Here is a 27,131-nt window from a genome sequence, read left to right on the forward strand (position 1 = left end):
GAGGTTGGCAAATGGATTTCTGTTAAGGGCCGGATCGTAGATATTTTGGACTTTCTGGGTTCACATACGATCTCTCTGTAATCATTTTCTTCTTTTTTTGACTTTTGTTTTTCACAACCCTTAGAAAATGTAAAAGCCATTCTTAGCTCTCAGCTGGGTTGGCCTGTGGGCTGTAGTTCACCAGACTCTTCATGAGACTGTCTGTCTACACACGAAGGTCACGCTCTTTGATCAGAGGTGTTATGCTATTCTTTTTTGCACCGTTCTCCAGACATTCTTGCTGGTTTAGTTTTCTATGTGAACTTGTTAGGGTCTATCTGGGGTTCTGGAGAAGTTCATAGATGAACGAGAGGGGAACTGCCCTTGAAGGACAGGAGGGGACCTGCCCAGGAACAGGGATGTCTTCCCATCTGCTCATTTCTGCTTCCCTGTCTTCTGAAGGCACATAAATGTACCTTAAATAGGCTTCGCTATTTTCTTGTTTTTTAATCAGTTAGATTTTGCATTTCCCTTTATTATTACCCCCCTTCTGCTTTCTTTTTGGTGTTCTCTATTGTTATTTTCCTAATTTGTTTGAGTTGCTTAATTCATTTATTTTAATTCTTTTGTTCTTGTTGATATAAAGTATTGAAGGCTATGAATTTTCCTTTGATTATTGCTTTATGTTTTGGTGATTCTGATAAGTAGTATTTTCACTATTATTATTCTAAAAAATCTGTTTTGATCGTGTTTTCCATTTGACACCGAATTATTTAAGAATAAGTGAATTGTTTTGAAAAATTTTTTCCAATTTCTAGTTTGTTGGATTGTGATCAGAGAATATCATTTGTAATATTTCTACTTTAAGGAGCGTATTTAGGTTTTCTTTGTGGTGAAATAGACAGTAAATTTTTATTAATGTTCCAAATATACTTGAAAAGATATATTCTCTGTTATTGGGGTACCATGTTGTATGTGTATGCATACACTCTGCCTTATGGATTAGCTGGTCTGGGCTTCTGTATCCTTACTTATTTATGGTCCACTTGACCTGCCTTGAAAGGAAAGCGGTTGTTTGGTCTCCACTGTCATTGTGTTTTCATCTGTTTCTTCTTACATCTCTGGATTTCTGCTTTGTTATTTGGTGCATAGATACTCCAAGCTGTTACGCATTCATCACGCGTTGTAGACTGTAGTGTTATAAAGTGTTTGTCATCAGAGGAGTCGTGGCTACCTTCACGGAGCAGGAGGTGTTTGTCATGAAGGAGGGGTGGAGATTGAGAAGAGGGGTGGAGGAGGACCGTCCAGCTGGAGGCAGAGCATCTGCCAGACCTGGCCGTGGCGGTGGGGCAGGACTGAGGTGCAGCAGGGACCCCAGCTGGGCTGGGCGGTGTCTGTGAAGGGGTGAGGGAGGTAAGCTGGGGAGCCTGGGCAGACCCTGTGGGGTGGTACCACTACCCCCAGGAGTCAGTGGTCAGCGCCACTGCAGGTTTTTGAGTGGGATGGAGACGACGCAGGATTCCTTTTGTGGACGCTTTGGCAGTGCCATGGGATGGATTGTGGGGGGCCTGGACCTCAGGGAAGGCCACCGAGGAGTCAGTTGTCTTAGCCAGACAGGAGCAAAGGGGTCCGAGCCTACAGTGGGGAGGAATTGGGAGGGTCCAGCATGAGGGGCCTTGGACTGTGCCCAGACCAGGATGGCCCCCGTGTGCGACACTCAGCACACTGTCAGCTCTGGGCTCAAAGTGTCCCCCCGAGACTGTGAGCTCCATCAGGGCAGGGACCCTGTCCATACTGTTCTGCCACACGACCCCACACAGGGCCCGGAACATTTGCCGCGTGTGAATTAATGGTCGTATTGAGGGGACCCGGCAGCTGACGGGATGTGGTGGTGATGGAGCCCAGCCAGGGCGTTGGGAGGACGCGGTGCTGGGCGGCACTCTGGGGTGACTCAAGGGGGAGCTGGCTGGGGAGGAAGACGCGGGGTCCAGCTGGGACCTACTGCATTCAGGCGCGAGTGCAAGTCTGGGTGGAGGCTCTGTGGGGCTGGAGGTGTTGGGGGTGAGTGTGCAGGGTGCCCAGGGAAGGGTGTTTGCGGGTGTCATTTGGGGGTCGCCCCACACGGTCACGTCCGTGTGCACCTGGAGCCGGCGGTCTGACCCACATCAGAGGCCGGTGCCGCCGCTGCCCCTTCCTTGCAGCCCAGCGGGACCCAGCAGGCGGGCGCTGCCGTCGGTGCTGCGAGCTTGACCGTCCTCATTCCCTGGTCCTCATTCCAGTCTCACTGCGCCTGGGTGAGCCGGCCTCAGGGTGGGTGTCGGGACACTGATCAGGTGCCGCAGGCCGCTTACTTCTCAGACCTGGCCGTTGGGGGCCGGGGTGGCGTGTGACCTTGGCCGAGCCCTGTGACTTGGGACACTGGGGCCTGGCCTGCCGTGTGCAGCGTCACCCAGCCCCTCCCGTGGTCTCTGTGCTGCTGCTGCCTGCCCCTCCATCCTGGAGGGCGCTTCTGTCAGCGCTCCAGCCATGGCGGGAGCCAGGACCCCACCGGTCCTTGCTCTGTATCCCCTGGGCCCACCGGGGGCCCTCCCCCCGCGCCCCGAGCTGGGTCCCGTCTGGACCTGCTTCACTGCTCCTGCCGACCGCACTGTCCTGGCCTTGAGGACAGCGGAGAGGGTGCCGTGTGGGCACCCACGGGGCGAGGGTCTCAGCCTGCCCGGGGCCGCTTGGGCTGCCGAGCAAACGTCCGCCTTTCTCCCTGGGGTTAGCGTTCTGCTCAGTGGGGCCACGTAAATACTGTTATGTTATTGACGGAAAGGGCGGAAATGTTGTTCTCAGTGTGTTTCCCCTGCATTGCTGTCCCTGCACTTTAACTAATGGTGACTTCAATGGCATCTTTGCCAATTTAGGATTAATGGTGATGCCACTCCGCAAAGGTGAAGGCGGGGGCCGCAGTCCGGCTCCTGTCTCGTAGTGATAAGCCTGGCACCAGGAGCGACCTTGGAGAGGCCTGTGCTTCTGTGGGGCTCCTGGGCGCGTTGGGGGCGGGAGGCATCGGGGTGACCTAGGCACCGTGTGCTGAGCTCCGTCTCAGTTTGAGCTCTCCATGCGCCTGTGTGTGAATACCCCGGTTTCTAAAAAATTTTATTGGAGTAGAGTTGAGTTACAATGTTGTGTTAATTTCTGCTGTACAGCAAAGTGATTCAGTTGTACATATATACATTCTTTTTCATTTTCTTTTCCATTACGGTTTGTCACAGGATATTGACTATAGTTCCCTGTGCTATACACTAGGACCTTGTTGTTTATCTATTCTGTATATAACAGATTGCATCTGCTAACCCCAAACTCCCACTCTGTCCCTCTCCCACCCTCCTCCCCCTTGACAACCACAAAGTCTGTTCTCTGTGTCTGTGAGCCTGTTTCTGTTTTGAAGATAAGTTCACTGGTGTCATATTTTAGATTCCACATATGAGTGATATCATATGATATTTGTCTTTCTCTGTCTGACTTACTTCACTTAGTATGATCATCTCTAGGTCCATCCGTGTTGCTGCAAATGGCATCATTTCATTCTCTTTTTATGGCTGAGTAATATTCCACTGTGTATATGTACCGCATCTTCTTTATCTGGTGACCACCTGGTTTTGACAGAAGATGTAGACAGCATTTCTCCCTAAATCCTGTGCGCCCAGAGTCATACTCCCTGGCCGGCCCGTCGGGGCATCTGTCCTTATCCAGCATAGACTGTTTCACTAGGACTTGGTAAAAACCGTCAGTCTTATTTGGGGAGGAGCTTATTGTATACATTGGAAAGAAATGTAGTCTTCTGAACACCACTCTTCATGTTGTTAATTTAGATATTTTATGTTTTGATTAATGTATTTATTAAGCTGTAACTCTGACAGAAGCAGAAATTAGTCATCATGACCAGAGCAGAAACTCCTCCAAGTGTAAAGGTGATAAATGATTCCAATTACTTCTGGGCGCATTTGGGGCCTCTTTGCACAGGGTCTCCGGGCTTCCAGCTGAAGTACCTGGTGGGCCCTGGATTCCTGAGACCCGGGGAGCAGCGCTGGTTCGCCCGCTACCTGGCCATGCAGACCCTGCAGATCGACATCTGGGACGGAGACTCCCTGCTTCTCATCGGATCCGCCGCCGTTCAGATGAAGGTAACGTTTCCCCACGGTCCTTTCTGTGGGGTCTGTCGCCCGGCAGTGTGGGCCATCGCCCAGCACTGGGCATTGTCCAGGGGCCTGGCTTCTTGGTTCACAAATTCAAGACACTGCCGAGTCCTCTCCTTCCCCAAAGGAAAGGATGTTCACAGAGTCTAAGCTCGATCATGCTAGGGTACATCCGCCCAGTTATCAGTTCCTCCTGTGAACCCACCAGGCGACGTCACCTCTGCTCCCTTGACGGTGAGGATGGATGTTTCCTGAGAGCAGCTCGGGATCAGGCTTGTTCACCAAGAGCCTGGCTGGTCCATCAGAGGTGTGCCCTCAGGACGGAGGACAGGATGAATGAATGATGGGGTGGGAAAATGTTTCCTGATGCCTGTTCTCAGTTCCCTGAATTGTGCTTCTCTCATTCTAACTAGAATAGAAGCTAATTCATTTTCTAACTGTGCTTCCCATTCTCCTCATATTCTAAAACTGAAGTCCATGCATTAATTCAATTTTCTTCCCAGGGTTTCTCCCCAAACCTTCCCTTTCGTGTGACCAGGACCCCAGAGGGTCAACGTGGGGTCACATGGCGGCCTCTGGGCCAGGCACTGGGCCACATCCACTTGCCGACATGCTGTCCCGAGCGTTTTCCTCCCTGCCTTGAGGTGGACGGGGGAGAGCTGCAGCTCTGGAATCTCTGGAATCTCTCTGACTTCATTCACTTTTCCTTCATCCCACACAGCTATTGCCCTCTGGACTCCAGCCACGGGCCCCCTTGGTTTCCCTTCCTGAGCCTTGCACGGCTGGTCACTGAGGCCTGCAGATCTGGTCCCGTCCCCCCTTGCCCCTCAGCACCCCAGCCCACGAGGATCTCGTGGCTCCTGTGCCGCAGCGGCCCCGGTCCCGTGCCCCCCATCCTCTGGGGGCCGTCTGCTCCTCTGTCCCTCCCTTCCTCTGGCGGCTGACCCGGGCTGTAACTGTCCCATCCACCGGGGCCCGGGGCCCTTCCCTGAGGGGCTGAGGCCCTCAGGACAGTGGAGGGAGCCGGGGGGCAGTGTGCAAAGAGCTATGGGGCGGGGTCACAGCTGGTGAGGACTCAGCAGGCGTCGGCTGGTGTTCTCATTCCTCAGGCCTCCCAAGGTCGTCACGGAAATGGCCCGTCTGTCTCCTACACTGGCCAGTGATGTCATGGAGGGTGGGAATGGGATGGCCACTGACCCCTCCCCAGCACAGTCCTAGGCCACCGTGGGTAGGGCATGGCTGAGAATGGATGAATAGAAGGAGGGAGGGAGGGGTGAGGTGAAAGGCAGGAGGGGCGGGGCGGGGCGAGGCGAGGGGAGGGAGGGGCGAGCGAAGCGCGTGGAGGGGTTATTTGATCTCATCCTCCACGAAGAGCCCCTTCGACAAGTGCTGTCAGGTTTACTGACACAGAATTGGTTTAAATAAAATGGAATTTTACTTTCTAAAAATAAGCAAGTCTTCACTTTAACATCTATGTAGAAAAGGTGGAAGATTTGTGTAAGTCCAGGTCCTGAGCTGTCAAGGTGCTTACGTGGCCTTCTGTGGATATTTCCTGCGTGTCCAGACGCATCACAGCTCGTCGCACTGTCCCCCGATGTTGGACATTTAAGCACCTTGTCCTGGTGGACACACTGCAGGGAACATCCTGGGGTCATGTTGGCTCACCCCTGCAGCGCATTTCCTGAGCGGTGACAGCGCCAGCATCGTTGGGGTCTCGCGGTGGTCGCTGCCGGGGCCTGGTTGCACCCCCGCTCTGCTGCGGTGTCCTCAGCCCGGCCCTGGGGCTGCTGCCCTGATCCCCGTGTGCAGTGATGAAGCCGAAGCCCCGGTCATGCCGGGACCAGGCTTTCAGCCCAGGTCTGACTCCATCATCTTCTCCCCAGATGAGAACGCCCCAAAGCCACGTTACCAAGTCACGGGTGCACCAATACGGAGCCTCGGGCAGGGGGCCCAGGGGCCCGGCACAGCGCTCTTCCCGGAAGATGAGCAAGGCGCCTGCTTTCCCACCCTTTACAGGGCGGGGAAAAAAACCTCTGCAGTTTCCTGGGTGAGACGCGATGCCCTGTTTTTATTGGCATCACTGCTCCTGGGGCAGCCGGGCGTCGCTCCTTGCCTTGACTGGCCACCCCCTGGAGGGGTCTTCACCCCGTCTGGCTGCCGAGGCTCCTGGCTCGTGAACGTGTTGGCGTTATGTGGACAAGCGCTGCTGCGCAAGCGGGGTCTCCGGAGCTGGAAGCCCCAGACCCGCTCGGGAGGGATCTGGTCTGGGCGTGTCCGCCCCGGAGACAGGCAGAGGACAAGCGCTGGAGGGACAGGGCCAGAATTCCAGAAGCAGGACCTGAACCTGGCCCCGCGCTTCCATTTACGTGTGACGGTCAAGAGGCCTGGTGACGTGCCCGGGCCTCGCAGGAGAAGGGGCCCAGCCCTCCCTCCCGGCCGGCCCCACTCGCTCTTGGGCTCAGGAGGGTTCTGAAGGGTTAAACTTGATTAGCAGAGAAGAGTGGGGTCGGAAAGGACCCTCTTGACCCAGCTCCGTCTGCCCCGTGGCCCCTCCTCGCACCTGCTGCCCACCTTTCTGCCACACTGAAGCCCCCTGTGTCCCGCCCGGGCCTGGCGTGCCCTCCCCCTGCCTGGAGGCACACCTTCATCCTGAGGGGCCCAGTGGAGGCTCCTCGGGGCTCCCGCCGACGCGGAGCTGGGCTTCCTCAGCATCCCCCCTCGTTCTGTGCCGTGTTCTCATCTTCTCCGTGTAGAGGGGCTCCATGCAGGTGGCTGCCAGGCCCACTTGTGCATCCCTGGGGTTCGCTCAGTGGGTGAATTGGGATGCACTTTGTTAATAAGGATTTGGGGGAAAGACCCGACAGCAGGGACCTGGGTTTTCGGAAGCAGATAGCCCCTGCCTCGGCCGCCCTCCGACCGGTCCTTTCTCCTCCGCAGCACCTCCTCCGCCAAGGGCGCCCAGCCGTTCAGGTCTCGCATGAGCTTGAGGTCGTGGCGACAGAGCACGAACAGGACACCATGGTGGTGAGTGGAGACGTGACCAGGTTTGGCTGCGTCAAGCCCATCAACGTCCACACGATGGTGAAGGGCCGGCTGCACCTGACCTTGGCTAATGTGGGTAAGAGTCCCTGGCAGCTTTGCCCTTGTTCCTGGGTGGCTACTCTTCCTCCCATTTGGGGCACGAGCCCCCTCAGGACAGTGGTCACATCGTGGGCATCAGCACTCAGTAGGAATTCAGAAGAGCTCTCATTAGCTGACTACTAAGTATGCCCTTGACCGCTGAGCGTCTGCCCTTGACCGCTGAGCGTCTGCCCTTGACCGCTGAGCGTCTGCCCTTGACCACTGAGCATCTGTTCTTGACCTCTGAGCCTTCCCCTGACCACTGAGCCTTCCCCTGACCTCTGAGCCTTCCCTGGCGCCAGTTGTTTGGTGTTCCTGATTTCTGGTCGGGGTTTGGTATTATTAGCTGTCTCCGTCTTGCCCACATTTTATTTCTGGTACTATCCATGGGGCATCGCTGTGACGATCCTCAAATAAGATGACTGGTTTCGGGAGAGAGTTTCATCTGGAGTTTCAGCTCATAGCACTGCCTCATTGTGGAGGAGAGAAGAGAGAACTTTTCCTAAACATCCGCAGCACACAGCTTGGGAACAGAGGGGCAGAGGGACGTGCTTGTTCAGAGCCGAGCACCTTGACCTTACGTCAGATGGTGTCCCAAGAGCTGCTCGTCAGAGACACCGAGGAAAGCCCCAGTCCTCCTTCCATGTGGGCAGGGGGCTGGGGCTGGGTGTGGCTGGGATGGTTCTGCCTGGACATTCTGGGGGCTCCACTGAGGACCCTGATGGGACAGGGGACGTTAGGCCGGGCATACCTGCCTGTGCCCACCTCAGGGCAGAGGCCAGTGTGAGCCCTCGTGGGGCTAGTGACAAGCCCACTCGATCCCCCTCAAGGGGACTGAGGAAGGATTGAAAGCAGGACAACACCAAGCCATCTGAGGTTTCTGGACTCAAACCTCTCTGTCGTTTTACTGGGGAATTTTCCATTCCTTACAGCCCAGCCTGATTTTAGACCTTGAGCCCCATGGGCCCTTTCCACCTGTGCCGACAGCATGGGGCGGGCGGGGCTGGGACAGAACAGCAGGTGTGAGCGCGGAGCTCATTAAGCCAGGTCTGAGGCTTCTGCTCCCTTGTTTACAAATGTAGGATCCCGGGCAGCCTGGAAAACAGACAATATGGAAACGGCAAAACTCAATTAGGTTCTGGAGAAATAAATGAGCTGTGTGTGAGAAGCAGGCATTATTCAAAAGCTCCTACGACTGAGGGGAGTTGCTAGAAGCATTCTGCTTCCAAGATTGTGTTGGTTATTTTTATTTTTAATTCACCAGCCCACAAATGTGCAGTGACTCCAGGTTTTAAAATCTTATCTTCAGAAGAAAGATTAGCTCCATTATGCGTTATCTTAAATTGTCATTTTCATACGTTGCCTGCAAGAGAGAGATAAGCTCGCGGGAAGGGGCCTGAGATACCCAGACAGGGAGGCTGTGAGGCAGAGGACCGGTGCTGCGCGCAGCGCACTTGTACGACGTGGCAGCACTGTGCTTTCCTCTGTACGTTCTGCAGTTCTTGAACAAAAAAAAAGTGTCGTGGCTTTTGTTTCTTTTTAAAACTGGTTGTTCTGCAGCGAGTGGCAGGCGCGGGCCAGCAGGTGGGGTGATGCTGTGCAGGCCTTCAGGGTGACAGAGGCAGGGTCGGCGCCTGCCCGGATGGGGCCCCGCCTCTGCATTCACAGCTGTGGCCAAGTGCGAGGCCGCGGATCCCGGCGTCTGTCACCCACGCCCAGGTCTCCTGTGACTCTTTCTGTGGGAGAGGGCGGGCGGTCCTCGTGCTCAGCGGCTCCTCGGCTCAGGCGAGCTTATATTTTATTTTTATTGCTGTACGTGGGCCTCTCACTGCTGTGGCCTCTCCTGCTGCAGAGCACAGGCCCCGGATGCACAGGCTCAGCGGCCATGGCTCACGGGCCCAGCCGCTCCGCGGCATGTGGGATCTTCCCGGACCGGGGCACGATCCCGTGTCCCCTGCATCGGCAGGCGGACTCTCAACCACTGCGCCACCAGGGCAGCCCTCAGGGAGCTTTTTGATGCTGTCTTTTTGCCAGCCTCTTCTGAGGCTTTACGGGGTCATTCATCGTTTAGAGATCCCAAGAGCCCCTTTCCTTTCTTTGACCCCGTGATCCTGGCTGTGTGTGTGACCACGGCTCCCCTGGGAGCTCCGCTGCCACTGTATCTGCAGGTCTCCCGTGGGGCCTTCCTGGGGAGGGCAGGCTGCCCTGACCCCCGGCTCACGGTCAGGTACCGGGGCTCTCAGGGTGTCTCCCCCGGGCGAGTTTGGGCACAGACGTTTGCAGAAGGGCACAAAGGCCTTGGAACAGCATGACACTCGAGGGCCTGACAGGAGAGCCTGCGACCATCCCAGAGCCTGGGGCCGGGCCCCCCGGAGACCTGCCCTGAGCATCTCGAGCCCTGACTCGTGGTGGGAAAGCAGACTGCTGCTCAGACAGAGGAGAGTGTGGACCTGGAGAGCAGGGAGCTCGAAGGAAACGTGCCTCTGCCCACCTGCCATTTCTCTGCTGCAAAACGAACTCCAACCTGAGAGTGGAAAGTGGGGTGTGGGCGGGGATCTGGGCGAGTGTCATCGACTCTGTGCTGGTATTTATGTCTCGTGCGGGGCGGGGGGTGTTTTTCGTTCAGGTCACTTGTGTGAACGGAGAGTGGGGAGTCCCAGCTCACTGCCACCTTCCAGGTCACGGGTCATCTCGAATGACGGAGCCACCGGCTTCTCGGGAGGTGGCCTTCTCACGCCCGGGGCTCCCAGACGTGAGTGGAGAGACCGAGGGGCCTACGGGTGGAGGCTGGGGGTTGTGCTTGGGGAGGTGGGCGGGCGGTGGGGCAGAGCGAGAGGTGGGGGGCTGCGTGTGCGTGCGTGTACGTGTGTGTGTGTGCAGGAGCACACGTGTGCGCCTGTGTCGTGGGGCCCTGCCCTCTGGATCTGGGGGCCCGAGCCGTGGCTCCGCCTCCGGCTCAGTGACCTGCAGGCCACATCGAGTCACCACGTTCGTCAGCCCAGCGCTCTCTAGGCTGGGCCCTGGGGGAGCCGCCGGTGTTACTTGGTGGAGATTACAGTCCTAGGAGTGGCATTTGTTTTTGGGTAGCTGCTTCTCCCCAGTTGAAGGGGACGGGAGGAAAAGGTCGGGATGAACATAGGCTGTTTTTTAAAAACTAATTTGAAACTCCCCATGTTGGGGAGAAGAGAAGCTTGGGAGATAAACACTTGGGCTTGTGAAAATATCGCATAACACGGAAGTTTTTCCGTCCCCTTTCAAATGACCCCCCAGACCTGAATGTAAAATACTTGCCATTGGAATGAAAGTGGGAGGCGCCCTTTGAGGAGCAGCCCCCAGAGGCTGCAGGTCACCTCATGTGCATTGGAAACTGCCATGAGCGTCTTGTGTTGACGGCCCTTGACTTTGTTGGGCTTGAACCTGTGCCCTGGGTGGGAATTCCAGAGCTGCGGGGGGCAGGACTGGGAGGCCTTTGGTGCCATTTTGGAAGGTCTCCAGCATCCCACGAGTCCCCTGAAACTCCAGCCCAAACTTTATGGGTCCTCGTACGTCTTCCCTGGGAGAGCGGCCCGGGTACATTCAGATGCTCAAAGGGGTCCACGCTGCGTGAGCCCGGCAGGCTGAGAGTCTGTTCCGGACCAGCTTCCTCATTTTAATGTTGAAAAAACTGAGACACAGAGGTCAGGTGACATGGCCGGTTGTGTGGTTAAGGGTCGTGAACTTGGATTAGAATCTGGATTTCCTGCTTTGGGGCCAGTGCCTCCCCATCCCCAGCTGGTCCCTTTGGCCACCAAGAGGATAGATGGAGAGCACGGAGCAGAGAGTGCCTCCCATCTCCACCCCCACCCCCCACCCAGGGACAGGTACGAGAGGATTTGTGAAACCCACGGCCTGGGGCCTGGCAGGTCAGGGGCTCCTCTGGGCAGCGCGGGGAGTTGTGACAGTGAGGGTTTGCTGAGGGATCCAGAGCCTCTGGAGTCATCAGTCTTCCAGTCCCTATTTTGGTCAAAACCAGAGGGCCGGGCACTCCACCAGAAGCCATGTCTCCACCCCCCCGGGCAAGGTTCCGGAAGCGGGAAGTTGTGCCGAGTTTCGCAAGATGCTTCCTGGCTTCAGCAGTGTGGTCCCACACGGTCCCATCACCCCCACGGTCGGGGTGATGCAGTCTGAACACACAAGCCAGTTGATCACCCCCCAGCCTTGCTCGTCTCCCACCCTGGCCCCTCCCCTCGGGACCGGGGGCCTCGGGTTGCTTGAGCCCGATCCAGGTTGGAGCTCCCGTTCCCATGGAGCTGGACCCCAGACACACGAAAAGTGCTGTTTTGGGGTGGCCACTTGAGACGTCTGCACCATCTCATGGCACCCGAAGAACCTGGAAGTAGCATTTGTTTACGTGTGATGGCAGGAGAGGTGGCGAGTGAGGAGAAGCTGCTTCACCACCACGTGGAGCACGTCAGCAGGAGGCAGAGATACTTGAGGACGGGGAGTGGGGTCCAGCCGGCGGAGTTCAGGCTCGCGGTCACTTCCCGTGGCTCTGGGGGTGCCTGAAGGAAGGACAAGGTGCTAAGTTGGGGCGCTCCCTCTCACCTGCCGCCTGTGCTGGGTTTACTGATTGTCCGGGAATCTCACGTGCCAGCTTGTGACGTGGCAGGTGCCACGTGTGCATGCCAGTGGCACAGCCAGTGGTGGGAGGGAGAAAATAGCTCTCCTGCCTGCCGGGGCCTGGCCTGTCGTGGCTCTGTCTGTCGGCTACACAGCTTTCCTGTGGGTCTAGGCTTCGAGTAGAGCCCCCGAAGGAGATGGTGCTCTAGGGGCCCAGCCAGCCAGAGGCAGCCGGGTGCAGAGAGGAGAAGCTCTGGGCTCCACCCACCCCGGCTGGCCTGAGGCCTCAGGGCACAGCTCACTGGAGCCCCCGATTCCTGATCTGAGCTTGGGCCTCCTGATAACCCGTACCCAGCGGGGGTTTGAGGACCTGACAGGACAGCGCGCCTGAGAGCCTGGACGGTGTGCTGGGCATCGGGGGTGCTCGCTGGGGGGGGGCTGGAGGTGAGCAGGGGTGAGGTCCTGGGCGAGGGCGTCTGGGGCATCCTGAGAGCCTGAGCTTCTGCAACGCTGGCCTTTTCCCTAGCAGACCCCCTAGTGGGCACTAATACATTTGTATCTAAGCTCCGAGACAGAATCCCTTCTATGTGAGAGGCTGGTAAGGGAGGGATGCCGTGGAGGGCAGGGTGCGTCATTTCCACCTTTACCAGCCTCTGAGGGTTTATGAAAAGCTTGAGGCTTGGCTCTGGAGGGCGTGGAGCCGTGGCTGCTTAGAGAACATAAACTCTGACCTTTAACCTCTGGCCCTCCCTTTGAACCTTCCAGCAGTGAAAAATGTGGTCCAAGCGCAGAAGCTGGCCGACGTGGACAGTGAGCTGGCCGCCCTGCTCTTCACGCCCCCGTGGCAGGGGACGCGGCGGCCCCAGGGCGCCGGCCGTGAGGGGGACGCCGTGCGCAGGCGCAAGCTGGAGCGCATGAGGGCTGTGCGCCTGCGGGAGCGCGGAGCGGAGCCTGGCCGCTGCGGGCCGAGCGCGCTGGTGAGGCTCGCCCCCGTCCTCGGGAACACTGCGGGAGCAGCCCCGTCCCCGCCCCTCCCCTTGCCTGCGGGCTCTCATCTTCCTGCCGCGTCCTGGGTACAGAGCATGAGACCCGACCTCTCAGCCACCGAGGGAAGTTTTCAGGCCAGAATTACCGGCGCGCTTTGGATAAAAGCTGGCTCCTGGGCTCCCCTCCATTGGTTGGGGGAAGTGTCCTTGGAGCCTGGGCTTTTAAGAAAGCTCCGACGGGGATCCTGAGGGCGCCCAGGTTTGGGGAGCAGAGCCATGACACCTTCTACATCACGGGTTGTCAGAGTGATCGAGCTTGCCAGAATTCCCACCTTAGGCTAAAAATCTAAATAAGACCCTAAGAAAAGGCTGTTTGCGGGATAAGGAAGCCACAGGGGCCTTCGGATCCTTTCCATTGAGGCAGGTGGGTGTCTGAACAGACGCCGTCCTTCTCAGGGGCCAGGCCTGTGCCCATGGCCTGGCGGACACAGGCAGTGGCTGGCCCTCCCCTGAGGCTCACAGAGGTAGGCAAGGACCCACCCTCAGGGGGGCCGTGGAGGGAGGGAGACAGAAATAAACCAACAAGCAAAAGACCATTCAGGGGGCTCCCCTGGGGGCGCAGTGGTTGGGAGTCCACCTGCCGATGCAGGGGACGCGGGGTTCGTGCCCCGGTCCGGGAAGATCCCACGTGCCGCGGAGCGGCTGGGCCTGTGAGCCATGGCTGCTGAGGCCAGACAGTCGGCTGGGCGAGCGGGTCCCTGGCAGAGGGCAGCAGAGTCTTGCTGGCCGAGGAGCAGCGCTGTGGCTGTGAGGACTCCTTGAGGGGAGGCTGGCCGTGGGCTGGGCTTGGGGCAGGCCTCCTCCCCGGCCACGGTGCACCCAGGCTGCTCCCTCCTGTGCAGCCTCTGAGGCTCCGCCAGCTGTCAACCGGGGGGGACACAAGCGGTTCCCGCGTCCGGGTGGTTGGGCCCCGCACACGGCAAGTCCTCGGTCCGACAGCTGCTGGTGCATCGTTATTATGATTAATTTGGCTCGTTTCCTCTTATTTGATATGTTCTTTTTAATTTATTTATTTTTGTCTGCATTGGGTCTTCGTTGCTGCGTGTGGGCTTTCTCTAGTTGAAAGCAGGGGCTACTCTTCGTTGCGGTGCGCGGGCTTCTCATTGCGGTGGCTTCTCTTGTTGCAGAGCACGGGCTCTAGGCGTGCGGGCTTCAGTAGTTGTGGCACACGGGCTCAGTAATTGTGGCTCGCGGGCTCTAGAGCACAGCAGGCTCAGTAGTGTGGCACACGGGCTTAGTTGCTCTGCGGCATGTGGGATCTTCCCGGGCCAGGGATCGAACCCACGTCCCCTTCATTGGCGGGCAGATTCTTAACCACTGCGCCACCAGGGAAGCCCTGATATGTTCTAATAGAGAAATTAACAGCTCAGAACCGTCATTTTGAATACAGCTGTGAGCTTGGAAGTGATTGGATTTCCAAATACAAGAAAAATTTCCACTAAATTGTAATGATTTCCTGGGTTCGTAGCCCTGGAGAATTTTGAGGTGAAAGTAACTTGATGTATCAGATGTGCTGTAGTCTCTCTCCCTTCCAGAGCTTTTTAGCCTTCTTTGAAGAAGGGATGGGAGTTCTACGAAATCAGTGGGTCCTTGGGAAGAGAGTCGACAGGAGCCGTGCCCGCCTGGCCCTGCACACACGTGATGAGGGTGTGCAACCGTGTGTGACCTCTTGTGCGGCGGGGAGGCTGAGGGCAGCTGGGGTGCAGCTCTCTCTCCCTGATGGTCAGATTTGAGGGAGGCTGAGGGTCTTGGGGTTTCCTGGGGGCGGTGGTGAGCCTGGGGCCAGGAGCACAGAGTGTGGGGCTGACCCTGCTTTGGAGTCCCTGCGGCGCCCTGGGACAGTCACAGCACAGAGTGTGGGGCTGACCCTGCCTTGGAGTCCCTGCGGTGCCCTGGGACAGTCACAACACAGAGTGTGGGGCTGACCCTGCTTTGGAGTCCCTGCGGTGCCCTGGGACGGTCACAGCCTCCCTGTGAGGGTCACTTGCCTTAACCTGTGTGCAGTGCTCGAGACGGCGGCTGCCCTAGCGACAGCGGTCAGTCCCTGCGTCCTCTCTCCTCTGCGTACCCTCTACAGGGACACCCCAGCAGCTCCAGGATTGCCCCTCATGCTAGCAAATTGGTGGCACTAGTCCCACGTTCCGTGTTGTCAAAACATGCCAAGTACCATGGGAGAGAGGACTTTACTTTCCAGAAATGCCAGCACTTGGCCCACGGGTCTCCCTGCCCATCCCTGGACCTGTCATGGGACCACAGTGCGAATTGCTGCCTCTTGGGGTCTGAGCGGTCCAATACGTGTCATCGCCTCTGCCTGCATGGGTTTTGAATTAAGAAAGGAGACAGGTCTATGGCAAAAGGAGACCAAAACATCAGCTCTGTTTCACTGGTGGCTCTAGTCATCGGGGAGGCTGTTGCCGGAGGGTTGGCTCGCGTCTGTGCGAGGCTGAGCCTGCGGTTAACGGCAGCCTCACGCAGTCTGGGTCATGCCAGGTGACCCCACACGTGGATTCTTCTTTCCAGCCTTTCCACCTGGCCAGGGGCCGTGTGGGCACCTGATGCCCTGGGGCCACACTGGCTCGGCCTGTGGCTTTTACCCACCAGGCCTGCGGAAAACCAGGGAGTGGCTGTTACGGTGCCCGCCCGGGTGGTCAGTCTGACGGGCCAGTCCTGTGCCCACCTCCGTGTGGCCTGTCCCCTAGAGCCCTCGTCCCAGGGCAATACAGGTTGTGTCCTTGGCAGGTCAGAACAACCCGCTGTCTCAAGTCGAGGTTGAAGAGCCGAGCTCTGTCTGTTTCTCACCCTAAATTACATCTGGCCGTGCTGCCCAGCCCAGCCTGGTAGAGACTTCGTCCCGCCGAGAAGCTCTGATCATAAAATGCCCACATGTGGAGGCCTCAGATGTCAACATGACCACCCTCCCAGTTTTAAATCCCCAGGGAGAAACTAAAGGCCCGGCTTCAATTCCCCTGCTGGGGAAAGGCCAAAGTTTTGGATATTGGAAAGTCAGTCTCCAAAACAATTTAAGTGAGAGGTCAGATTTGGTCCTCACCTTCTGAGTTGGAGTCCGAAGGCCTTCAGATGCCTGGGCCTCGTTGGTTTTGGAGGCCCTCAGCGCCCAGCTGCCCCCCTAGCACGTGGGCATGTGCCTTCTAGGTCTCGGGCTTGCAAAGCAGCCTCCGACGGGCCTCGCTTTTTACTGCAAGGCACCCGAGAAAGATAAGCCTGTCCCCAGCCTCTAGAACACATGTGGGGTGGCCAAGCCCATTGAAACATAAGGCATTGGAAGAAGGAGGCGGATGAAGGACCCACGCTGAGCCCACCAAGGCAGCGTGCCTGGGTCTGGACCCTGGCCCAGCTTGCGGTCAGTCAGGCCCGGCCACAGCCCCTCCTGGGGACTCTGCTCGCAGACAGGACTCCCGCTGTCACACCGGAGGCCTGGCCGGTGAGCTGGTCACCCGCCTTAGTTTGGGGACCATTCTTTCCTCTTTTATTGGTAGCTTCTGCTCTTAATTCCCAGTGTGCCCAGGTGGGTGGTTGGAGTCTCGGGGGCATGCGGGCAGAGCCCTCCTTCCACGGGTGCATCATCTGTGGGCAGAGGGAAGCCGGGGTGCTGCAGACGGGCGGCCCCATTCCCCGTCCCCCAGAGCTGTAGGTGGCCATTCCCAACTGACCCCGTGTCGGTGGTGGGGGGGTGGTGATTCCAAGGAGATGTGGTGTTTGGGGCAGGTGGGGAAGGGGCCAGGGAACAGCCCCCAAGCAGCAGGGTGCCCCGGGACCGTGGCCTCACTTCGACCCCTGTGTCCGCAGGCCCAGCAGAGCATCCGTGCCCAGCACGCTCGGGACCTGCAGCTCATCGCCGCCTACCGGGAGCGCACCAAGGCCGAGAGCATTGCCAGCGCGCTGAGCATGGCCATCACCACGCGGCACACCATCCGTGCCACGCTGGGCGCCGCCGAGTTCTTTGAATTCGCTCTCAGGAACCCCAACAACACGCAGCACACCGTGACCATCTCGATCGACAGCACTGAGCTCAGGTGGGAGGGCGGGGCGCCCCCTCGGGCCCCCAGCCCCGCCCGAAAGCCGAGCTGGCTTCGCCCTCACAGGTCCTGGGACTGACTGGGAAGGACATTGTGCCCAGCGCCGTCTCCCCTCCCTCCAGCCTCATCCTGGACGGTCAGGAGTGGCGGTACTTCAAAGAGCTGTTCGGCCTGCACACGCCCCTGGAGGAGGACATGTTCCACCCGCGGGGCAGCCTGGCCCCCCAGCTCTTCCTACGCCCCCGGGAGATGGTCCACATCCCCTTCAAGTTCCAGACCTTCTCTGCGGGTCCGCGGGCCTCGGTGCAGGTGGGGAAGGCCATTCTTCCCGTGCCGAGGGGGCTGGCTGGGCACCGGGGAAGCCCCTTTGCCAAGTAATCTGGGAGATGGGGGCCTCCTCCCGTGTGGTGGGAGGGTTAGCCTTCGGCCGTCCCCCCCGCCCCCCACCTGTCTCTCCACACGTCCTGGCACCTATGCTGTGCCCAGTGGCCTCGTGGTTCACCTGGGCTCAGGAGAGGCTGGACCACCTCCTCTTCAGTCTCTGCTAAACTGGTAGAAGAGCCTTTCTTAAACCTCAGAAGAGCCAGTGTTTTCTGAACTCCCCAGTTACTACTGTTTGCCCACTTCTCACGTAGCGTTTGCTCCCCGACGTGAACCGCAGAGACTCTGGGGTTTCACGTCAGGGTGCGAGCGAGCACGTGCTTTGCTAGGGCGGACGCGGCGTGCGCGTTTCTTCCTGACCTTGTGAGGTCAGCTCTGTAGGGCAGAGGTCATTACTGAGACGGGCGTGAGAGGCTCACAGGTTTCAGTGCAGGCTCTTTGGATGCACTTTTGGGGCAAGAGGTCATCAGGACCGTGATGAAGGTGTCAGACCTCTGGCTTCGGGTGGAGCTGGGTTACGGGACCTGACCCCCCCCCGCCAGCTCACACGGCCTCCGCTTCCTCTTTGGGGCTGTGGGCCGGTTAATAACAGCAGCCGCCTGGGGTTCACTCTGAGCCTAAATGAGACCCCGGAGCCCTGGGCCCAGGGCGGCGGCCGTTCCTACAGGCGGAGGCCCCACTGGTAGGAAGACTTGCCTGTCACCCCGGGCCTCCATCTCATGGCCTGGGGGCTCCCTGGTTTCTCGCAGGCCTCTGCTGAGCTGAGACTCGAGAAGGACATGGACGCTGGGTCACCTCGTAAGTCCAGCACGATGCCCACGAAACACGCCAAGGTAGGGGGGCAGGCCGCCCATCCGACGTTCCCAGGTCTTGCAGTGCCAGCCAGGGCTCTTGTGAGAGCACCAGGTGAAGTGCATCATGGGTTCTGCTGTTTGTTACTAATGGTAAACAGGACTCAGTCCCATTGCCGCCTCAGGGCGGCTCGTTGGCAGGGCACACTTTTCAACCCCCTGCCTGCCCATGGGATGTCCTTAGGGGAGGTTGGGACACTGTCGTTTTGTAGGAATTTCTGAAGTTTTCTTCTTGTTGTTGTTTGTTTGGTAGACAGATGCCTTTTACAGGAGGTTGAAAGTAAAAACAGAAACACTTTTACGCCCGCCGCCCCCACCCTCACCCCGGGACAGATTTCGGTGCAGTTGCAGACTGAGGACCTGGCAGCCCTGTGTCCACAGCCCCGTCCTGGGGGAGATTGGCTGGGTTTTATTTAAATGTGGAGCCGCAGCGTTGCCTTTGTCTAAAGGATGTGTCGGCTCTTTATTTAGGGCCATAAATTAAATCTGAGAGGCTAGTACGTTTTTCCTTACATGAGTTTGGAGTTTTAAAACAAATCCCAGATATCTTATTCAGCGTGTATCTCTAACAGATAAGGACTTAAAAAAAAAGAACAAAAACCTGGCTAGTGACATCACTGCCCCCAAATTAGTAACAAATCCTCAGGACGGCCCGATGTCCAGTCCGTGCTGGTCACTCATCTTATCACGGTCGGTCTGTGGGAGTTGGGGCCTGCTGTCCTCAATGCTCTGTCTGTGGAGACGCTGGGCGTGGGCCGGCCTCCGTGGGCCGACCACGGCTTCACATGCAGAGGCCATGGTGGGTGGCTGTTCATGGTGGCTGACGTGTCCGCTAAGGGTCCACTGCCCACATCCGTTATCCCACCAGGTGGAAAGCGGTGAAATCCTCTCACTGTTCTTGTACTTACTAGCTGTGACTCTTCTATAAACAAGAGCTTTCCCCATCAGCCGTTTGGTTACCCTGAATATATTGATACTTAATACCGGAAGGTCAGGATAAATGTTGGGTTCTTTCCCTTTATTTATCAATTGTAAAAATAATGAGTCGTGCCCTGGGAACATCCAAAGATGGTCAGTTTTTTGGGGGTCTTATTATGAACTCGTGGTTTTATATTTGCTGTGTGGCAGGCACTGGGCTGTAAAACTGTCCTCTCTCTGGCCACGGCCATACCTTTCAAGTCAGCGCCTGTGTCTTTTTTTTTTAAACAGCTCTTTATTTTGAAATGTTCTCAAACTTAGACAAAAGTTAAAAGAATAGTGCAAAGAGTTCTCATGAATTATTTACCCAGATTTCCCAGTTGTTGACATTTTATATTTGCCTTATCATTCTGTGTCTATATTTATCCTTATTTTTTTCTGAACAATTTGAGAATAAGTTATGGACAAACTTCCCCATTGTTCCATGAAATTTAGAGCTCCTGTGTCCTGAAAATAAGGACACTCCGTTCCATAACCACGGTAGAACCGGGGAAATCAGGAAATTGGCACTGACACAATCTCATCACAGACCCCGCTTGCACTTTACCAAATATCCCAGCACTGGATCCCTCACCCGCCCAGGGTCCCGCGGTGCAGCCGGTGGTCCCGCCCTAGCTTTCCTTGCCTCTCATGGCCTCGGTCCTTTTGAAGTGCACAGGTCATTCTGCTACCTGCCGCTCAGTCTGGGTTTGTCTGGTGTTTGCTCGTCGGTGGGTTCAGGCCGTGCATTCAGGGCAGGAAAAGCACAGACGTTTTGCTGTGTTCTTCTCAGAACCTCTTAGTGGGAGAGACACAATGTTGATTTGCTCTATTACCAGTGATGTTAATTTAACTCTCTTACTTGGTTAAGATGGTGTCTGCCAGGCTCCTTCAAGGTAAAATTAATTAAGAAGTATTTTATAGTTGATAATTAGAAAGTAATGGGGAAGTATTTTGTCAGGAGATGCTCAGGCTCTGTAAATGTCCTGCTTCTCATTCAGCTTCTGCTACTAGTTTTAATATCCGCCGATGCTTCTTTCTTTTTTAAACCGAAGTGTAGTTGATTTACAATGTCGTGCCAGTCTCTGCTGTACAGCAAAGTGACCCAGTTATACACAGGGACATTCTTTTTAAAATTCCTTCACTGATGATTCTTGCACGATGGTTGCCCATTGGTGACTTGCAGATTTCGTCATTCCTTCCGTGTTCTAAGTGAGGCAGCACTTGGTCTTCATCCGTTCATTCCTGAAATTTGTTTGTCGGCATTATGGACCATGAATTCCTGTTTCATTCAGTGGCTTGTAGTTTGTTCCTGTCTGTCTTTGTTTTGCTGCTCATCTTGTCCCTGGTCCACCGGCGGCTTCGGCTTCAAGCTGGCCCCTCTGTCCTTTTGACACGTCCCTGTCATTCTTGGAGCACTTCCTTCGGGCCTGGCGCACAAGATGTTCCAGAGTCGTCTTCCATTTTCCTGCCGCATTTCTGGAATCAGCCGTTTATCTAAGGCTTCTTTTAGTGGAGAACGGTGTTTAGAAACTGAAGTCTGGGTACCGAGAGGGCTCATTACGACTGGGGTGCCCTTGCTTCCGGTCCTTCTGAGCAGAGAGAGCTGAGGAGTGTATGTCTGTGTGTGTGTCTGTGTGTGTCTGTGTGCACGACAGCTGAATAAATGGTCGGTCATTGTGGAGCTGAAGTCCCAGCGTAGCGGTGAAATTCCGGCAGGAGTGTCAGGGCACAGCTGCGGGGGATGAGGGTGCAGTGGCGGGGCTCGCCTCCCAGCAGATGTGGGAAGAGACGCGCGGGGCAGTGGCTTTCAGGTGATGGTCCAAGAAGGCAGAACCGACGCTGTGGGTCGCTTAAAGACCCAAAGAGGGGAGAATGGTGAAGAAAAACGGGGGGGGCCGGTGATCACGAGTTCAGGAGGGGCTCCCTGGGGCGGACGGGCAGGATGGTGAGGGTGCAGAGGCTGAGCAGTGTGCACCGTGTGCCTGTTCCAAGCCCACGTGGCCTCGTGGGTGGCTGCCCAGTTATAATTTGTCCTGTTACACATCTAAAAGATTTCATAATAAAACTCACCGAAGTGGAAGAGTGTCCTTTCCCACGTGGAAGGTTTGTCTGGGCGCCCGAGCTTGGCGCCAACCGACGTGGGAAGGGTGTTGGCTGTGTGCCGCCCTCTGTCCTGGGCCCTGAGAGCTCACTGGGCTGGCCGAGTCCTGGGATAAAGACACCGGCTGCATCGTGTTCCCAATTAGGACCTGTATTGGACAAATAAATTTTTTTAGTAAGTAACTTTTTTTTTAAAGGAAGTTTGTATTTCTGGCCCTTTGGGTTTAAGCACAGCCCCCTTTAACCGTCTGGGGGACATGCTCTGCTCCCACCCATGAGGACCTGGTGAGGTTAGTATCCAGATCCTTGCAGAATGACTTCCCAGCCTGCAGGCAGCGGGTGCGTCGGTGGGGGAGTTGGAGCCGCAGACCTTTCTCGCTGGTCTTCTTGGCACGATCCTCCCCTCCAGGAAGTGGCAGCCGTGCGTGGTCTGAGCATGTGGACCCTGTGTTGGGCCAGTCCTCGCAGGGGGGCACCTGCGGCTGCAGACCCTGTGCATCTGACCACGCCTGTCCTTCCCACTTCGTGGGTGTGAGCGGACCCCATGGGGACCCCGTCCCTGTCCGTCCAGGGAGGCGCCGTGCACGCAGCTGCCCACAGCCCTCGTGCGGGTCCTGATGCTGCGCCGCCTGCTCTCCTGGCAGGTTCTGTTCTGCGCAGCCAACGGCAAGCCCCTCGCCGTGCTCTGCCTGACCGTGGAGCTGCAGCCCCACGTGGTGGACCAGGTCTTCCGCTTCTACCACCCAGAGCTCACCTTCCTGAAGAAGGCCATCCGCCTGCTGCCCTGGCACACGCTTCCAGGCAGGTCCCGCTGTCCCCACGGCTTGCATTTGGCAGGTTCGACAGGTGGAAAAGGCGACAAGTGGTGTCCTTACCTCATCCTGCGATGCTCTTTCACAGCACAGGGTACAGCTGTGAATTCTGCCACTTGCCTCAGTCGTTTGATTGTTTGACATGGTGACCTTCTCACTTCCTCTGAGATGACAGGCGCCCTTGGCAGGCTGATTCCATTCTGAAATCCACAGCCCTGGGAAGGTTGCCTGGCCTCTGGCGTCAGGCTCTGCTCTGCCCTCCGTCCTGGGCCTGGAGAGCTCTCCGGGCTCCCCTGCACCTGCTGATTCATTGCCAGCCGGTGCCTTTAGAACACATCCGAGCCGTTTACACCTGGCACTGGCTCCATGGCACCCCCGCTTCCTTTTGGTTGGTCTCTTGGGGTGAGTCCCCGGGGAGGCGGCTCGGAACGGAAGGGCCAGTGTCCACGCAGGCAGCAGTGTCCATCCCCCAGCAGGTTTCGTGGAACACCTGTGATGGCCCAGGCTTTCGGGAAAAGACATTTGTTGTGATATTCCCCACTCCAGGTGCTCCTGCGGGGATGCCCGGTGAGGATCCCCCGGTCTACGTACGATGTAGTGACCCGAATGTCATTTGCGAGACCCAGAACATGGTAAGTTCTGTAGCGCCCTCCCGGGAAAACCCTTCCCCTCCAGGTCCCACCCACTATCTGCACCCCTGGTCTCCTGCAGCCTCTTCATTTGAGGTTTTTGCTTAAGTGGTTTCTTTCTAAGATGCTGAAGGGCTACCTTGACATCCTCAGGAGAGCTTTATGAATGAGTTTTCATTTCTTCTGCTAGCAGGTCACTTCCTTGATTGTCTGAATTTCAATTAAAAAAAAAAAGGCATGAAGCAAACTGAATAAAGTGAGTGGTGATTAAGGCACTTATTAATTGCCTTTGTGTAAGGATAACGGCCATAATCACGTTATGATTGGTTAGGAAACTGGGTGGAATCTCCTGCAGAATGTAATTATTAAACTCAATATGAAATCAAGAGGGTAATGACTTTTCTCTTTTGTAGTGACAAAAACAGTGAATTCTGATGAGTACAGAAAATGAAAACCGTGTTGGGGGAGGGGGCCTGGTTCACACCTGCGTTTGCTTCCTGCGGACTTGGGGGACTGGGGTCAGAGCAGAGAGGCAGTAGTGTGGCCGTGATGTGCACCCCCACCCCTGTCTGGCAGGGCCCCAGGGAGCCACAAGACGTGTTCCTGAAGGTGGCCAGTGGTCCCAGCCCGGAGATCAAAGACTTCTTTGTCACCATTTACGCGTGAGTACGTGGGCCCTGGTGGTCTGGAGGGTGGGAGAAGGCAGTGAGGAGGCAGGCTGGGGACTGCTGGTGGCACTGGAAGTGGGCCAGCCCTGGCTGCCTCTAAACTTGTGACGGGGGTGGGGGCCATCAGGCCTTTGGCCACATGAAGTGAGGTTCTCAGACTGGCCGGGGTCTTGCAAGGGTGCCTCTGCTCAGAGCGGCACCACAGCCTAAGGGACACATTGGGAGCCCAGCCAGGAGAGAAACTCGAGGCTGCTTCTGCCCCAGCACAGTGCCAGGACGGCCCAGGCAGCCCTCGTCCCTGGGGTCCCCTCCCCGAGTCCGAGGGAATGCAGGCGGCGGTCCTGCCCAGGCCCCCCAAGGGGAGGTGGAAGGTGACATCATTTCCTTTGATGCCCGAGAACTGGGTGAAATGACCCTGGTCCCTTTACCTTTTCCTCTAAGTCGTATCTCCCAGCCCTCGAGACCCTTTAAAACCGGTGCAGGCTGGAGGGTTTGGTGCAGCCTGCCGGGAACGGGTGGGTCTCCTGTGCTGAGTGTCCACCCGGCCGAGGGGCAGCACCCAGCCTGCACCTGCTGTGTGGTGGCCACAGACTGTTGTCCTGACGGCCCGTGGGCAGGTGATGCTGAGCCCCATTTACAGCCAAGGGTCAGTGTCCTTGGGCACCAGGCAGCTAATGTGGGCCCCAGGCTCAGGCCCACGTGACCTCCAAGCCCACGTTCTCATCCACGCTGTGCTGCCCATGGACTTTGCTCCAGGCCTGGTTTGGGATTAAGCTGGCCTAGGTGCACATCTGCAGAAGCCCACGTTGCCTGGCCTCCAGAGTATCTGTTCAGGGTCAAAGTCACGCAGAGGCTGCAGACCCGCCTGAGAGCTTCCACCTTGGAGGGAAGGTGGCCGAGCGGGTGACGGCGGCTGGACCCCAGCCCGCCCTCCTGGCCACCTTTTCAGCTTCCTCGGGGCTCCTCCCCGTGGTTGGTGTACTGCCCTCGCCCGACCGTGAGTGACTTCTGCCCGCACAGGGACCGCTGGCTGGCGACGCCCGTCCAGACTTGGCAGGTCCACCTCCACTCCCTGCAGCGCGTGGATGTCTCCTGTGTCACAGGCCAGCGGACCCGCCTGGCCCTTGTCCTCCGGGGGATGCAGACAGTTAGGAAAGTGAAGGCTTTCAGCTCCCACCCCCAGGAGCTGACGGTATGGCCTTCAGCGGGGGTGCGTGGGGTTGGCTCTTGGGTTTTGCGGGTGTCCCCTGGCCCCTCCCCACCCTTTCCCACCCCGGGGAGGGGGTGGGAGCTGGGCTGCGGCCTGGTGGTCGGTCCTGAAGACTTTGATAGAGTCTTCATTCAGATCCCCTTTATGAGATGTGCGTCGTGGGATGAGAGACACGTAAGCCCTGAAGGTGAATTTGTAGAATTGTTGGGAGGTAAATATTAACAGTTACTCTGGAATCAGTGTGGCTGCAACCGTACATCTGGATAACGAGGGTGACGTGGACGCCCTGCCAGCAGGCCGGGGTTCAGAGCTGGGTCTGGCTAAGCTCTCTCTCCTGAGGCCGCTCTGACACTTAGGGGGTCACACTGTGCACAGATGGGGACACAGACTGTGACCCGCAGGCATAGGTGCTGGTGGTGAGGTCCGGTCTGGCCTCAGATCAGGCCTTCTTACCTCTGACCCCATGCAGGCCAGGGGACCTCCCGCCCAGCGCAGGGGTTCCCCTGGGACCCTCTCAGCCCCTGGGCTGCGCGCCCAGGAAACCCCTCGTCTGCACGACTCGAGGGGCTGCCTCCTGACCTGCTTCTCCTCTGTTGTTCCTGAAGACGGACCCCAAAGGCGTCTTCGTGCTGCCCCCTCACGGGGTGCAGGACCTGCACGTGGGCGTGAGGCCCCGCAGGGCGGGCAGCCGCTTCGTGCACCTCAACCTGGTCGACGTGGACGCCCACCAGCTGGTGGCCTCGTGGCTCGTGTGCCTCTCCTGCCGCCCACCCCTCATCTCCAAGGTCTGACGTGAGACGCGCGTGGGCCACGCGGTTCGGGTGGTGTGTCCTGTGACCTGGCCTGCCCAGATCCGGGCCGACGTTTCCTCCTCCCGGCCCCTCTGGCTGGGGGCCTGGGGGGTGGGTGTTTCCACCTGTACCGTGAGCCCCTCAACCGGGAACTCGGGGGGCTTGTCTGCCGTATTTACTCAGCGTCTGGGGCTCAGGAGCGCAGGGCAGGCTTGGGAAGAAGTGGCTGGAGAAGGAGCCCGGGGCCAACTCCTGCCCTCCCCACAGGCCTTTGAGATCACGCTGCCTGCCGGGGCCGGGAAGGGCACCAACAAGCGTATCACCTACACCAACCCCTACCCCTCCCCGAGGGCCTACCGCCTGCACAGTGACCATCCCCGCCTGCTGCAGTTCAAGGAGGACGCCTTCCAGGTGCGGGGCTGCACAGGGTGGGGGGCCTGGGCGCTGCTTCTCCCGGGACCCTGCCTTGGGGGCGTCAGCAGTCCTGGGGGAGAACGGCCTGTGGCCCGAGTGAGGCGCTTGCGACCCGCAGGGGCACCCTCTGCTGAACTCTGCCCGGGCCTCTGACCCAACACCCAGGCCCCAGGCGGGGGCAGCCCTGGGGGCGACCTTCCGTGCAGTGTTGCAACAGTTTCATCCAGACTGCCTGGCAAGTTAGGCCTTTATCTCCTGTGACTCTTTCAGGGAAAGTGAGCAGCAGCTCCGGCGACCCGGGTCTGTCCCTCGCCGCCGGAGGGTGTAGTGACGCGTCTCCTGGGGCTTTGGGAGGAGTAGCCGGGAGGGCTTTGACAGTGACGCTGGGAAACTTGGTTCAGATCATGAGTGCATGTTCTGGGGCCTGCAAGCCTGGGGAATGTGTGTACGCCTGTGTGGAAGTGGCTGGAAGGGGGGCGGGGGTCGGCAGGGCGGGCGCTAGGACGGCGACGCTTCTTGCCAGGTCGGGGGAGGCGAGACCTACACCATCGGCCTGCGGTTTGCGTCCCGTCAGACGGCCGGGGAGGAGGAGATTCTGATTTACATCAATGACCACGAAGACAAAAACGAGGAGACGTTTTGCGTGAAGGTCATCTACCAGTAAAGGAGCGGCGGGGGCCGTCCTGCCGCTGTTCGGGGTCAGGCTCCTGTCCCAGAACTCGGCACCGTGGACTGGGCTGAGGGAGGTGGGGGTCGCCGTGCCCCTAGCCGTTTGCGATGCTCCCACCCAGTCAGGCTGCTGCCAGTACCGACCGCGTAGCAGCCCCGCTGGAGTCCTGACCGTGAACGTGCGCACCCGGTGTACCCGGGGCCCGTTTCTCTCTGCGGCACACGGGGGACTGTCGCCATCTGTGACGTTAGGATTTACTGTCAGCAAAATGTATTTTCTGAATCATTTTAAATGATAAAATTACGTTTTTAAACTGAGTTTTATACAAACACTATTATTTGCTATGTAATGTTTCTTATGCTGGTATTATTTCACATCTTTTAAAAACGTTGTACGAAATACTAAATTTTTACACGGTTTCTCTTTTGGCAGTTTTCTTGAGTGTTTTCTGCTGTTTTCACCATTGTCAGAGTTTTCTGTCTGCAGCATAAGCTTCCTTTTCCCTGGAGGATGACGTTGCTGAGGGACAGTCAGGTGGCCCATGGTTTGTGGCCTCTGGGAGAGGCTGCTCAGTCCTGACCTGAGGGGAGGGCAGCTCTGACCTCTGCTTCTGTTGTCACCTCTCCTGCATTGATTCTGGTCCCCTGCCTCCCTTTGTAAGGCCCCCGTGATGACATTGG

The 27,131-nt window shown here is 57.5% G+C and overlaps 1 protein-coding gene across 14 annotated transcripts in view; it reads left to right on the top strand.

Moving 5' to 3' along the window:
• NPHP4 (nephrocystin 4) overlaps positions 1–26,877 on the top strand; it is a 139,011-nt gene extending 112,134 nt beyond the window's left edge. For 4 of the 14 annotated variants that reach the window (XM_027110387.1, XM_027110391.1, XM_027110395.1 and 1 more), the window contains 14 exons: positions 3,991–4,151; positions 7,101–7,281; positions 9,910–10,035; positions 12,648–12,859; positions 16,736–16,962; positions 17,088–17,274; positions 18,096–18,179; positions 21,902–22,112; positions 22,616–22,701; positions 23,275–23,360; positions 24,387–24,558; positions 25,182–25,361; positions 25,635–25,778; positions 26,305–26,877. In XM_027110387.1, the coding sequence (XP_026966188.1) occupies positions 3,991–4,151; positions 7,101–7,281; positions 9,910–10,035; positions 12,648–12,859; positions 16,736–16,962; positions 17,088–17,274; positions 18,096–18,179; positions 21,902–22,112; positions 22,616–22,701; positions 23,275–23,360; positions 24,387–24,558; positions 25,182–25,361; positions 25,635–25,778; positions 26,305–26,445 (2,198 nt within the window). In that variant the 3' untranslated portion in view covers positions 26,446–26,877. Of the gene's footprint in view, positions 1–3,990; positions 4,152–7,100; positions 7,282–9,909; positions 10,036–12,647; positions 12,860–16,735; positions 16,963–17,087; positions 17,275–18,095; positions 18,180–21,901; positions 22,113–22,615; positions 22,821–23,274; positions 23,361–24,386; positions 24,559–25,181; positions 25,362–25,634; positions 25,779–26,304 lie in introns of those variants that run through there. The other 10 variants (XM_027110390.1, XM_027110392.1, XM_027110388.1 and 7 more) reach the window with 9 other exon arrangements.
• Positions 26,878–27,131: the final 254 nt, after the last annotated feature.

The sequence above is a fragment of the Aethalodelphis obliquidens genome, unplaced genomic scaffold (assembly GCF_003676395.1).
Source record: "Aethalodelphis obliquidens isolate GAN/ISIS:26980383/991018 unplaced genomic scaffold, ASM367639v1 scaffold9, whole genome shotgun sequence".
NCBI classification, from domain to species: Eukaryota; Metazoa; Chordata; class Mammalia; order Artiodactyla; family Delphinidae; genus Aethalodelphis; species Aethalodelphis obliquidens.